The 12,513-nt window shown below is 40.6% G+C and overlaps 2 protein-coding genes across 2 annotated transcripts in view; one reads left to right on the top strand and one right to left on the bottom strand.

The window, feature by feature from the left end:
* Positions 1-4,292, bottom strand: part of LOC125883206 (uncharacterized) — a 33,225-nt gene extending 28,933 nt beyond the window's left edge. The window contains exons 1-6 of the mRNA XM_049567424.1: positions 4,192-4,292; positions 4,050-4,108; positions 3,898-3,958; positions 2,467-2,621; positions 2,317-2,381; positions 2,107-2,200 (exon numbers count right to left, since the gene is read on the bottom strand). Coding sequence (XP_049423381.1) covers positions 2,107-2,200; positions 2,317-2,381; positions 2,467-2,621; positions 3,898-3,958; positions 4,050-4,108; positions 4,192-4,244 — 487 coding nt within the window. The 5' untranslated portion in view covers positions 4,245-4,292. The remainder of the gene's footprint in view (positions 1-2,106; positions 2,201-2,316; positions 2,382-2,466; positions 2,622-3,897; positions 3,959-4,049; positions 4,109-4,191) is intronic.
* Positions 4,293-6,083: 1,791 nt separating this feature from the next.
* LOC125882473 (cAMP-regulated D2 protein) overlaps positions 6,084-12,513 on the top strand; it is a 32,516-nt gene continuing 26,086 nt past the window's right edge. Inside the window, exons 1-3 of the mRNA XM_049566166.1 lie at positions 6,084-6,801; positions 10,775-10,976; positions 11,488-11,621. Coding sequence (XP_049422123.1) covers positions 6,316-6,801; positions 10,775-10,976; positions 11,488-11,621 — 822 coding nt within the window. The 5' untranslated portion in view covers positions 6,084-6,315. The remainder of the gene's footprint in view (positions 6,802-10,774; positions 10,977-11,487; positions 11,622-12,513) is intronic.

Genomic DNA, 12,513 nt, shown 5'->3' with positions numbered 1-12,513 from the left:
TATCACCATCAACCAGAAATGATAAACACATTTACTTGCATAGATATGCTCAGTAGACTTCAATCAATAGCACACTGGTCTGGTCTACCACTGGTGGGATGGTCTTCACTTGCTATGCGCAGGATGCAGCACTGGTATGTCATAATGTAGGGCACAAGGCCATGTACATATGTTCCAAGTGAGTTTAATGTCTTATCCATCCATCCTCTGGTACGTAACTCCAGTGATTAAAGGTCAGCCAGAAAGCCCTCTGGCTCAAAAGTTACAAACAGCTCAGAATACAGGCCAGGCCTGGCCTATGACGTCTTTTTTGGCTACGAGAGATCATGATATGTGGCTCTCTCCTCGACTGTCAAGCAGCTCCTGCATCTCTGTGTAGACTGACTGGATTGACTGCAGCGTGAGGAAGACCATGTTGAATCGGGTTTCTGCCATCGGTTTGAGAGAGGTGGGGAGCTGACACGCTGGGTCGGATGCTTGTTTTACATATTTCACTACAGCCTTGGCCGCCAGTAGGGTTTCCTTTACTTCTGGGGCCGAATCAGCAAGTTCATCTGTGTCAAGAGCGTGCCGAAGGACAGTGGCATTATGTCTTTTTTTCTGGACAAGTTCGTTTTGTCGGACAAATTGTTGACACTTTATTCTTGGAATAATTGTTTTTCAAATGTTACTGGAATATAACCAATAGGCTACGGTAAGCAGCTTTTTTTTTTCCTTCATGGAGCTGTTCAGAAATTATTCTCCTCTCTGTAATTTTTCTCCTTGTGTAGACATCTCAGTGATTTTGAATATTAATTAGGGCTCCAAATGATTCCTGAGCACAGCACCGCTGCTGCTCACCGTTCCCTCAGGGGATGGGTCAAGTGCGGAGAACAAATTTCACACACTCGGGTGTGTGACAATCAGTGGGACTTTAACTTTAGGGCCACGGGCCTGTGTCTCTTTGCCTCTACTTGGGCCAGGCCAAGGGCTTAACACCACGGGCCTACTAGGGCCTCTGGCCTAGTTTTAGGCCCGAATCTGACTTTTAGTTGTGATGCATCAGATCAGTCCAATCAGCTGCAGCGCCACGCTATCCAATCATTGAGGGGGGCGTGTCGGTCAATGAAAGACTTCCACAAAGGCTGCACTTGTGTATCCTTGCTTTCCCCTCCTCTAAAAGCCTCCTATCTCCCCGACTGTGAGCGCATTTAATGAATTGGGACGTCTTAGAAGATGGCGAGTCTCGATCAATTTTAGGGTCCAGTGATCGATGATAGGAGCCAAGGAGGAGTATTGGGATGAACCCTATGGTCCAATAATTGTCTATCCTTAAAAAGGTGTCACCAAAGGCGTCTATTTTACAATGGCCCTGGGTCTTAGAATGACCTGCAGGTTAGACTCTAAACTCCCTCATCTCGCTAACCAGTTCTAAAAAAAAGTTACCAGCAGTCCTTACAACAAACTGTTCTTGCTATAAGGCATAACAATGTTGCATGTCATCAAGCCTTTGTGTCTGTATGGTACATAAATCTTTTTCTTTAAATGTGTGGACAGTGGTTCTTACTCTGTACCTGCTGTATTTTCTTAAATGAAATCGCATGTATCTATCACCACTGAAAAAGACATTTTACCTCAGTTGGGTTTTATTTGGTTTAATAAAAAAGGTAAAAAAAAAAAAAAACCCTCACATGAACCATTTTATATGAAGGTAGAGCCAGCAGCTGTTAAGTTAGCTTAGCATAAAGAGAAGAAACAGGCGGAATCAGCTAACCAAAGTGTCACAATGACATGTCATGGGGCGTTATGCGTAGGACTTTTTATTGTCTGGGAGCACTAACTTCCTAAAGCCTTCTCCATTTCTGGTTTTAATGTGAAGCTCAGCAGGCCAACACTGCCAGTCTGACAGACACTAAACCCAATTCTAACATTGGTCTGGGATGACCAACTTGGGTTCTATAAATGGGCAGACTCCACACAGTATCATCCTAGCTTAACTGAATCTCCGAGCAAATTTTGCAATAAAGACAGTGTTAACCCTAAACCCAAACCCTGAAATTATTCCCTTTAAACTGAGGGCTGGCCAAGACAGGAATTCATTAAATACACACAAACAGATAATCTCACCAAATGCAAGGAAGAAGTTTTCATCCTGGTGGAAGTAGACCGTGCCATTCTCACATGCAAACACCTCAGTGGGACCCACTGACTCCAGGATGGCCTGAAGAAAGAACAAGGGATTGTCAAAGTAAGCAAAAGAAAGATGGACTCTGACTGTGTGTAAAAATCATCCATCTGTTTATTACTGTACTTTGATATGCGTTATATCAGAAGTACCTTAGTGGCACTTGTTGGTTGCCGTAGGGGTTTCTGCCGACCTCTGACCTCAGTGAACTTTGTACCTTAGATAAAAACATTTCATTTAAAATTTAAAAATGACTGGATCTCAGTGGGTAAAAACATGACAAGAAGTCAAAAGCTGCTTACGTGGGGTGATTCTAAAAGTCCATGCCTGAACAGAGCCTCCATACAGAAGGGTTAGCTTGTTTTCTACAGCTGGGGACACCGTCAGGGAGGTCACTTTACCCACCCTCCTGATGGATTTCAGTGCCGTGTCATTGAGCCATAAGTTTCCAATGTGCCTAAAAGGATGGGAAATAATGAAGCCTTGGTATTTTCTACCTTAAAGAGGTTCCAAATCACATGTAAACATCTGTCGGTTTGATGCTACCCTGCTTAACACCACCTGGATACTCCTGGTAAAACTGTTCTTAAATTACAATGTATTCCTTTAACCAGCTCCTCTTGAATTCATATCCATCTTATACACTAAGTCAGCTTGTCCAAGATGCACTAGAAGGCCAAAAGTATGTGGACACCCCTTATGCTTTTCTGAACTTTCAGTCTGGAGCTGCTTTTTGTGGCTTTCAGCTGGGCCCCTTAGTTGGGAAATGTTACTGCTATATGCTTTGTGGAGGCAATTTGAGGAAGACCATTTCCAGTCGACATGACAATGCTCCAGTACACAAATAGAGACGGTTTTGGTGGGGAGGAACCTGACCACCACAGATCCTAACCTCAACCCATTCAGCACTTTTTAAGATGAACTGGAACACCAACTGCGAGACAGACCTTGTTATCCGACATTAGTGTTGGACCTTACTGACACACTTGTGGCTGAATGGGAACAAATCCCTGGCACAAGGTTCCAAAATCTGGCAGAAAGCCTTCCTGGAAGAGCAGAGGTTGTCACAGCTGGACGGCTAAATCATGCCACAACCTGAAACCATGAATTACCAGAACCATCCAGAATCATGGACAATTATAAGACATCAGCCAATAATTCAAGAAGATGCAATAAAGGACAAGTTAAAGCACAAGTTAAAGAAGCTGATGGGACCACATTTCACAGGAGTTACACCATGTAACATGTTTTCCATGTGACGATTAAAATGACTGAGATTAGTGCTTATGGTTTTTGGACTGGCATGTTCAACAGTAACATACAGCTCTATATTCAGGTATCCACATACTTTTGGCCAATGGAGAACAACAAATAAAATGGTTACATTTTTTAGAGGGGTTCATCTGTTTTGACTTGGTAACATTACAGCTGCTACACTTTATACTTTTTCATAGCAGTATGGAAATTAGAGTACAGTTGAGAGCACATTCATAGATTCAAATTACATTGACATACTGTATGCCGAATTTACCAGGAGCATATAATGATTCATAAAATCTCTAAAGTGATGTTTTACCATATGCCGGTTCACAGAGTAACACTAAATTGTGTTTTTTGTAAATGGACTTTGGCGTGAGGTTCCCTTCGAACAGCAGAGAACGCACGTGATCGGGCAAAATTAAGCACTGGTGTGAAAAACTGCAGACTACACGGGTAGTTTTTCTTGTGTTTACCTCTCCAGAGCATCGCCTTTGCTCATCCAGCACACTGAGAAGGAAATATCGTCGCAACGTCCTGTAGGAAAATAAAGTGAAACATCTCTACATGTTACAAATTCTGGTTTGTCCTAACTCAGTCATGTGTCTGATGCAGTGTTGCGACTCACCAAACGATATAGTATGGGGCACCAGTATGAAAAAGATGAACGTAATCACGAAGGAGGTCCTGAAAATATAAAAGCTGATTAACTGGCTGAATTAGAGTGAGACAAGTGAAAACAACCATTCAATGTAAATAATTTTTCTTACATTTTCTGTGTAAGTTCATCAAAGGGAAGCATGTTACGCTTAAGTCTGAGCATGGCTGGAAATGGCACAGTCCTAATGAGTGCCAGGTGTGCGCTGCCTTCACGCACCTGCTCGGATTCATCAAGTTCCTGACGACAGGAAACTACCTCTGTAGGCTATCATATATTTTAGTCTCCAATACTAATATCTACTGTTTTAAATGTCATTAAGAATTCACTGTCAGAATGATTAATTTAAAAAGAATGCCTTGCTCAAACAGTTAATGGCAATAATCAGTGCCGAAGCTAAGATGTAAGGGTTATCTACTAAATAGCTTTTCATTTGTTATTTTTTATTTAAATTTTGCCTAAAATAAGTTAAAATTAAATAGATAGAGTCTGTATCACAATCAGCCTTCAAAAGCTGGAATACAATTTGTGTGTTATTGCAGAATGTAAACTCCTCCATAGGTTGTTCAGTTCCCCATATGCACAGTCCTAAAAGGGAGCGGCAGACCTCCAATCCACAATGTTAGCAGCAGATTGTATACATGTCAGTACTCTCTAAAAAGAATCAATTTAATATATATATATATATATATATATAGGTAACAGTTTTCATGAATCTTTTAAGTAGCTCAAACTCAAAATCCTATTAGTCTCTGACTATCTGACAAACTCAATTAGTTTAATACAACCAACATGATTTGCTTTGATCTTGAAATACTTAATCAGGTTAAATCAACCAAATATTACTCAGAAGTTGTGTTGATATTCAGTAGTCAAACTCTAACTCATTTATTTTAATTCCATCTTACTCAAAAATGTCCAACATGCTTTTGATTTTGACAGACTTCTTAAAATAAGTTTTCAACTGACTAGAACACGTTAATGAAACAAACAGGTTTATTTATTTACTCCATGAATCATTTTTAGAGTGTGGGCCTATCAAATTAAAAGAGGCGCACTCTGGAGCAGGGCTGTAATCACCCATTTAACATTGAGGGGGACCATTTCAATTAACACCTTATGCAACCCAGGGGGGTCTTGGGGGGAATTCTCCCCAGTTACATTTTTTAGAACCTTAACCGCTAAACTGAGCATTTTATAGAATTGTGGGTAACACTTCATAAAACAGCCCGTGTTTTAGAGTGTACCTCTCGCCCACTTTCCCAGGAGTTAGAGTATAACGATGCAGTCACTTAGCACATACTTTCCCAGGAGTATATGCTAAGTGTCATGTTACACATTTACACGTTTACAGTATATGGAGTTTTGGCCACATTTTAGAAAAGGAAGAAAAATAAATTGATACTGATCCTGCACAGTGTGAGGAGACTGTATGTCAGTGTTTTGAACCTTTTCAGTTGAACCTCTTAAAATAAAGCAAAGTCTTCGTCATTATTGGGGGCTATAATTTTAGTGTGAACATGAGCTGTGAGTTTTCTCCTCTCAGATTGCTTGATTTATTAAAGGGTTTTCTGCATCCTCAAGAGGTAAATGTATTCAATATTTCATAGGAAAACAGCAAAAAATAAATGATTAAAGAAGCCATTAAAGATAATTTTACGTGACATTGTTTTATTTCTTTCCCTCTATCATGAACCTAAGAATATCTGAGAAATCACTACTGCATGTTGTGCTGCAGGCGGCCTGTAGGTGGCATTGTGCACCACAATGAAATCTGCAGTCCACTCTCTGCAGTTAAGAGATAGACTTGTTTGTTTCAGTTTAACATCAGTAACTGATAAACCTAAATATAAGATGCTGATTTTAAAGAACTGTGTCAGTTATTCCTTCATGACGCCTGCTGTATGACCTATCCACATTGACCCTGTGTGTGTGACTTTGTGATTACATTAAGCAAAGGAAAGACGACTTGTCCTCTATTAGTGGTCCTGCATCACAGTGTTCGTGTCCAGCTGTTCAGGATCTACTGGACGCCACTCAGCTATCAGACAGAGCAGCTTTTGTGTGATAAATCCTAACAAGCAACTAGCTAAATTGGAGTCACAAGTACGCACAGTCTGTGGAGAGTTTCAGGCTGCAGGCTTGTGGGGGCTGCAACTTTTCTGCCTCTGCTGGATCATAATTCAAGGCAAATCATGATCTGAGCAGCAGCGTCTGGGGAGTGCTGTAACGCAATATGGAGAGCTGGCACTGTTTGCTGCTGCTGTGCTCACTAAGTTTAGCGCTGGCCTCTGGAGAGGCAAAGAAAAATGATGATGAAATCGACATTTCCAGCTTTCTGAGAGGTATCGTCCCTGGGCTGCTGGTGAGAGACGAGTCGTTCATCATCAACAGAGACTTTGAGATAAACTCCCTCAGGGAGCTGGAGCGCCCTGAGGTCCTCTCAATCACAGAGCAAACCAAGGTCAAACCAGTCAATCAGGATACAAACGGGGCTCCTGGACCTGTGGTGTTAACCAAAGATGGCCAGATCAAGGGGATTACTGTGGACAAGGCCCATATATTCTATGGGGTACCATATGCAGACCCCCCTGTTGGGGCTTATCGCTGGAAGCCTCCCAGATCTGTTAGTCCTCGGCAAGGGGTTTACGATGCCTCCTTCCCCAGGGCATCATGCATGCAGGCCTGCAGTGGACCCATCATTGAGGAGTGTCCTCGAATAGTAAGGAGCAACTTCTCACTAACTTACATGATGTAGTAATATTTCACTTTAGGATGTAATAACATTTTTGCATATTTGGTATTTTGGTGCATGGTGACTTAAAGTGAGGGCCACAGCAAAATAAGTTTCACCCACTAGATCACCAACATTAAAGGTGACAGTTGTACTTAAGAGACAAAAAAGAGCCTTATTGCTTTGAAAACAGATTCAAGTTTTGGTTGTGTTAAACTTTCTGGGTGTCAAGGATATTGTAGATACATAAATCTAGTTGATAACGGAAGGAGCTGAAGAGCCATCAATATTTTTGAACACACTAAACATCCATAGTATTGTTATTATTTATATTTAGGATTAAAGGTCTACCAAGATGGATGAAATACCCATTCATTTATACTTAAAGTTGCCTAGTAGTTTCTCTCCTTCTGGTTTCTCTTCCACAATGTGCAGCTCATGTCACATGCACAGTGCCATCTCTCCCTGCAGGGCCTGAGCTAGGATGTTACAAATACTGAGGCCATGAGCCCAAGTTCCCCTAACACACCATAAACATCTCTAGTATTGTTATTATTTATATTTAGGATTAAAGGTCTACCATGGATGAAATACTGAATCTTTTATTTATACTTTATTTGCCTAAAAGTAGTTAAAATTAAACATGTTAAATCTAAAAAGACCTTCATCTCCCAAAAGACCAAATCACAATGTTGGTCTACAATAACATCTAGGTAGAAAATCTCTCTATGTCACACAGATGAAATAAAACAGTTGATTAGGTTTTAGCTGACTAAAAAAGGCCCAGCTTTCCAAAGGGGAACTGAAGCCGTTTTCTTAAAACCACCAAACCTCATTAACAAAAACAGTCATTTTACTTTGCAGAACACAGGAGTTGCTGAGCTAGCGCTACCTCGATTGGTTAGTGTGTAAGGTAAAGCAAGGAAATATTCCAAATATGGTGTCCACTTAAAGTGATTTTTTTTTCTCTGCCATTGTCATTTGATACGTATTATGCCCTTTTGTTGTTGGTTATAGTTATGATTATTTTATTAAGTTAAACAATTTTTACTAATCGACTGGTCATCAGTCAACTGATTGTACTGTCATCTGTCATTGCGGCTTCTGATAGCCGTCCATCAGCTGTCAATGAATTGTCAAGCTGTCATCAGTCTGCAGCTCAGTGGATGTGAGACGTTTGTTTTTTTTTTTTGGTGTACTCAGAGGCACAGGCATCAGCAAAGCAATAAGCCCACAGAGCCAGTGTTCTCATCATAGTATGAAACACCATATTGAATCTTTTTTTTTTTTTTTAAAATTAAATTACAATACGGAAGGGACTGAGAGTAAGAGGGGGAGTTGGGAAAAGGAAAGAGAGAAAGAAAGAAGAAAAGAAAGTATCTTTTGCTGCAGAGGATTGTGGGTCAGAAAAGCCTGAATAGCATGCTGGCTTCCATAATGCAAAATCTGACCAGATGTAGTAGAACATCCTGGTATTTTTGGCATTCTGCATTCAACATACTATGTATCGGGACATACTTAATCGTTTTCTGGCATACATAATAGTATGGAAGTATGGGTATTGGAACGCACTAAAAAAGGTGCAGTACCACAGTTGACCACTGGAGCAAGCCACACTACAGCTGCATTAATGTAATATCATCTGGACTAATTATGAGCAGCATAATGATAGCCTGCTGCCTTTAATATTGAGTCAGAAATATTGAGAAATTTCTGACAGCTAAAACATCTTCCACTTGGTAAGAATAGCTTCAGAAGTGTCAACAAATCAGTTGCAAAATGGCTTAAGAGCTAAGAGTTACATGGCTTGCATTGACTGGGCTATTTTAAAAGAAGCTATATGTTGTATCTGGTTTTACTGATAATTAAGAAACTTCTAAATATAAAGTAGCTAATTAGGGCTATTTGAATGATGTGACTACGAGGCTACCACTGGGGGTAACCATCTTGGAATAATGCATGAATTAATTTCTAATTCAAAATAAAGATGTATTCTTATTGTGTGTAGGCCAACTTGCTACTTCATACGAGCTAATTGGAAATCACAACAAACAAAGATGAAATTTTGGTCAAATTATTAGCCTTTAAACAAAAAGGTGCATCACTGACCATTATTCTTATGATGTTGTTTAGCAGGCTAGCTAAGTAGCTATGGCTAATCTGAGGCAAACAACAACATTGGGGGCTGAAAAATGGAGCCAATGCGAAAGTGCCAAAATTTGCAGTTCCTCAAATGGCCTCTTCAGCCTGACTCGAGAAGCAAGTCAGTCCCCATAGAGTGCTGCAGGGATGACGTTTTTCTGCAGGCCAGCCAGAAGTTAGCATCGCCCAGGTTCCGTCAACAAAAAGCCAATGGGATTTATTAGATTTTGGATTATTGCAGAAAGCTCTGTGGCAAATAGACATTGATGATACTTACACATTTCGCTCAGCAAGATAATCTTCACAAATAAACACCACTTTTATGATTTTTGAAATGTAAATTCAATCACCAGAAGTAAAAAAAATAAGGTTAAGCTAGGAACAAACTACACAGGGTCACATGACTAAAATATTGCTACCACAAGGTTGTAAGCCATGCTCAGCATGACAATGCTATGTAGTCTCATTTTAGCCACTTGTTAGCGACTACCTTTTTTAAGACACGTAAAGGCTTCAAAATGTACGAGTGGGATATTTACTGATGTATTTTATTTTGTAGAATAAAATGTGAAAGTCTCTTGTGTTAACCACAGAGCTTGTTTATGGGTCTTCTAACCAAAAACCCCTTTAAAAAACCCATTGACTCTGAGACGAGGCAACTGGGAGTGCAAACATGTTGACTCATGTCTGGGTTTTAGGACTCTACAGTGTTAAATGCCCAACTTTACAATAGAAATAAACAAGTTTACAGCCTGGTACAAAAACCTTATTTCCTCAATTCCTAACATTAACTGTTAAGTAGCTTACATTACGGTTCGTTGCAACAAACTCTGCGTAAAGAAGAACATATTTCCACAAATGACATGTGAGTAAAAAACAAACAAACAAAAAAGTAAAAAAGGACGAAGGGAAATAGAGAAGCCTGGATATTTCACTGCAAACCGCCAGGTATGCTCATATGACATCAGGAGGCGACAAAAGCACAACGCACCTAGCAAACCGTTAACTCATTAGCATCACATCAGTGCTGCAAAAGCTGTCAGCAGAATTTTATTTCATAGGTCACCACAATAAACGGAAACATACAGATTAATATTTATTGTATTACTTGGCAAAATTCTAGTCCCCATCCAGTTGTGGAACTATTTGTGTTGGAGGAGCAAAATAAGTCATCAAATTACAAACAGATTGTAATCTGTTGTTGCTTTTTACTGTTAACTTAATAATAGTGCTTGTAAAACTGTCGTATAAAAGCAATATCACACTCAAGGTTGTGCTGTCATACTGAATATCAGCATGACTGTAATAACTTATCTACAACCAAATCACAGCTGTGCTGATATTCAGTACAACAGCACTCCCTTAATGTGATAGTGCTTAATTAAGGCTATAGTTACACATATTCAAGGGCGGGGCCTTGCTACAGTCTGTGAGTACGAACCACCCCTTGCCTCTCCACAGCTCTAATCCAAATACAACCACTTATGGCTCTAAAAATCCAAGAAGGCAGGGGCAAAAATGCCAAACCCAAGGCTTCAAAATGGGAGTCCACAAACCAATGGCTATGTCCATTATTTTAAACATCTATACGTCTATAGTTTGAACCAAGAAGGCTGAGGGTTATATTCTCAGCTAGTGACAAGAATGCTAGACTTCATATTAGCCTCCTCTTCTACCACGCCAAGCTTCAGTCTTTAGTTACTTAGCCAAAAAAAGGAAGCAGTTACACTTAATTTCTGCACTGACGATATAACCCAGAACTAAATAAATACTGATTTTCAACAAATACTGAATGAATTTCATCTAATGTCTCCAACAGGTCAGCGAGGACTGTCTCTACCTCAACATCTTTGTCCCTCTGGATGTGAACTTCAGCTCCCGTCTGGGGAGCCCACTGCCTGTCATGGTGTGGATCCATGGTGGGGATTTCATAGCTGGCTCTGCCTCCAAGCCGCTGTACGACGGGCGCTTCATCAGTAACTTCACCCGCACTGTTGTCGTAAGCCTGGAGTACCGACTGGGTATGAAATCTGGTGGTATTTCACCTCTGTTGGCTGTATTTCACAGTAGTGTGTATAAGCATATAGGCTGAACATTGTTACATATTTACTTTACAATGTATATAAAAATGGAAAAATGGATAATGCACAATAATAATGCTATAACAGGGATCAGTGTTACCAATATTCTGCCCTTTAATGGCCCTTTACTAAAATGCACTGGATGTGCAGGGATAGAGGAAGGATGACGTTTAGCACTGGAGTCGGTTTTGGAAAGGCAACAAGCAGGCATCTCGTGGTAGACATTAGTTAAAATGAGAGTGTGTTTATTGTAGAGGGCATGTGTATGCGTGTGTGTGTGTGTGTGTGTGTGTGTGTGTGTGTGTGTGTGTGTGTGTGTGTGAGACAGTACGAGGCTGGCTAATGTGTGCATGTTATTAGATATGTGGATGGTAATTTGGGAATTCAGAGGAAATGAATGTCTTGCTGGAGTCAATTATGTCTGATCATGTGAATGTCCGCATGATTTAAGGTGCTTTTGGGTTCCTTGTGTCGGGCAAAGACCCTCACTCCTCAGCTGCTGGGAATTACGGGATCTTGGACCAGCAGGCGGCTCTTCTTTGGGTCCAGCAGAACATTGCAGTGTTTGGAGGTGATCCTGGCAAGGCAAGTGCATGCATCCACGTACATACACACACACACAAAACTGGGCTAATTAAAAATGGAGAGGTCATTCAGTGTTTTTTGGGGCACTGTATTTGATTTTCCTGAAAGATTTCGTCTTTTTTTTGTACAGTGTGGTGGGTTTCATAATCAGTCGTTCCAGAAAGCTGTGATGTTGCGATTGCAGTTCCACCACAAATTCAGCCAATCCCCATGGACAACCTTTGCAATTTTGTCCAATTAAAGCAACTTTACTGCTAATCTGACTGTCTGAAATGAGTAAAATCACATTTTATTGTGGAGTGGATGGTCTCTTTCTCTGTTTATCATGAGACTACTGCTGTGGGAGAGGTGTCAGCTCTATGCCTGGGACAAAGTTACACACACAATCAGTACATTTACATGCACAGTTAAGTCGAGCTACAGTTCTACCTCAGCTAGACCATTTAATTTGACTCCTGTCCTTGTCCCAGTATACAAGCATGGAAGGAGAATCGATTTATTGACATATGTAGTATAGGTGGTGATATGCCCCCTTTCAACTTGTTAGTATCGGACCTTTTTTCCGGTTGACCTGTCACATCACAGACCAAACAATTGACAAACAAGTTAGCTACGGTTAGCTAGCAGCAAACTGGTACTATGGTGAACGACTTTACAGCTCTGTAGAGGAGACACAGCGTAAAATGTGTCCCCCCCCCCCATCCAAAATTGCACGGCTCTGGATGTAAATTGCGCCCTATTAACACAGGCTTGTTCTTCTGTTTCGCATTTGATACTATTTGACTTCCACATCAAAGCATGGGGCACTGTGGGGCATGTGCAGAGCGCCCAGGCCAGTTTGGGTCCGATTGACTGTATACATGCAAGAGTTAATTTGAATCCCAATCACATT

This window comes from Epinephelus fuscoguttatus, linkage group LG22 (assembly GCF_011397635.1).
Source record: "Epinephelus fuscoguttatus linkage group LG22, E.fuscoguttatus.final_Chr_v1".
Taxonomy (NCBI): domain Eukaryota; kingdom Metazoa; phylum Chordata; class Actinopteri; order Perciformes; family Serranidae; genus Epinephelus; species Epinephelus fuscoguttatus.
Note: the sequence above shows the minus strand (reverse complement) of the source record. Positions and strands in the feature narration are given on the sequence as shown.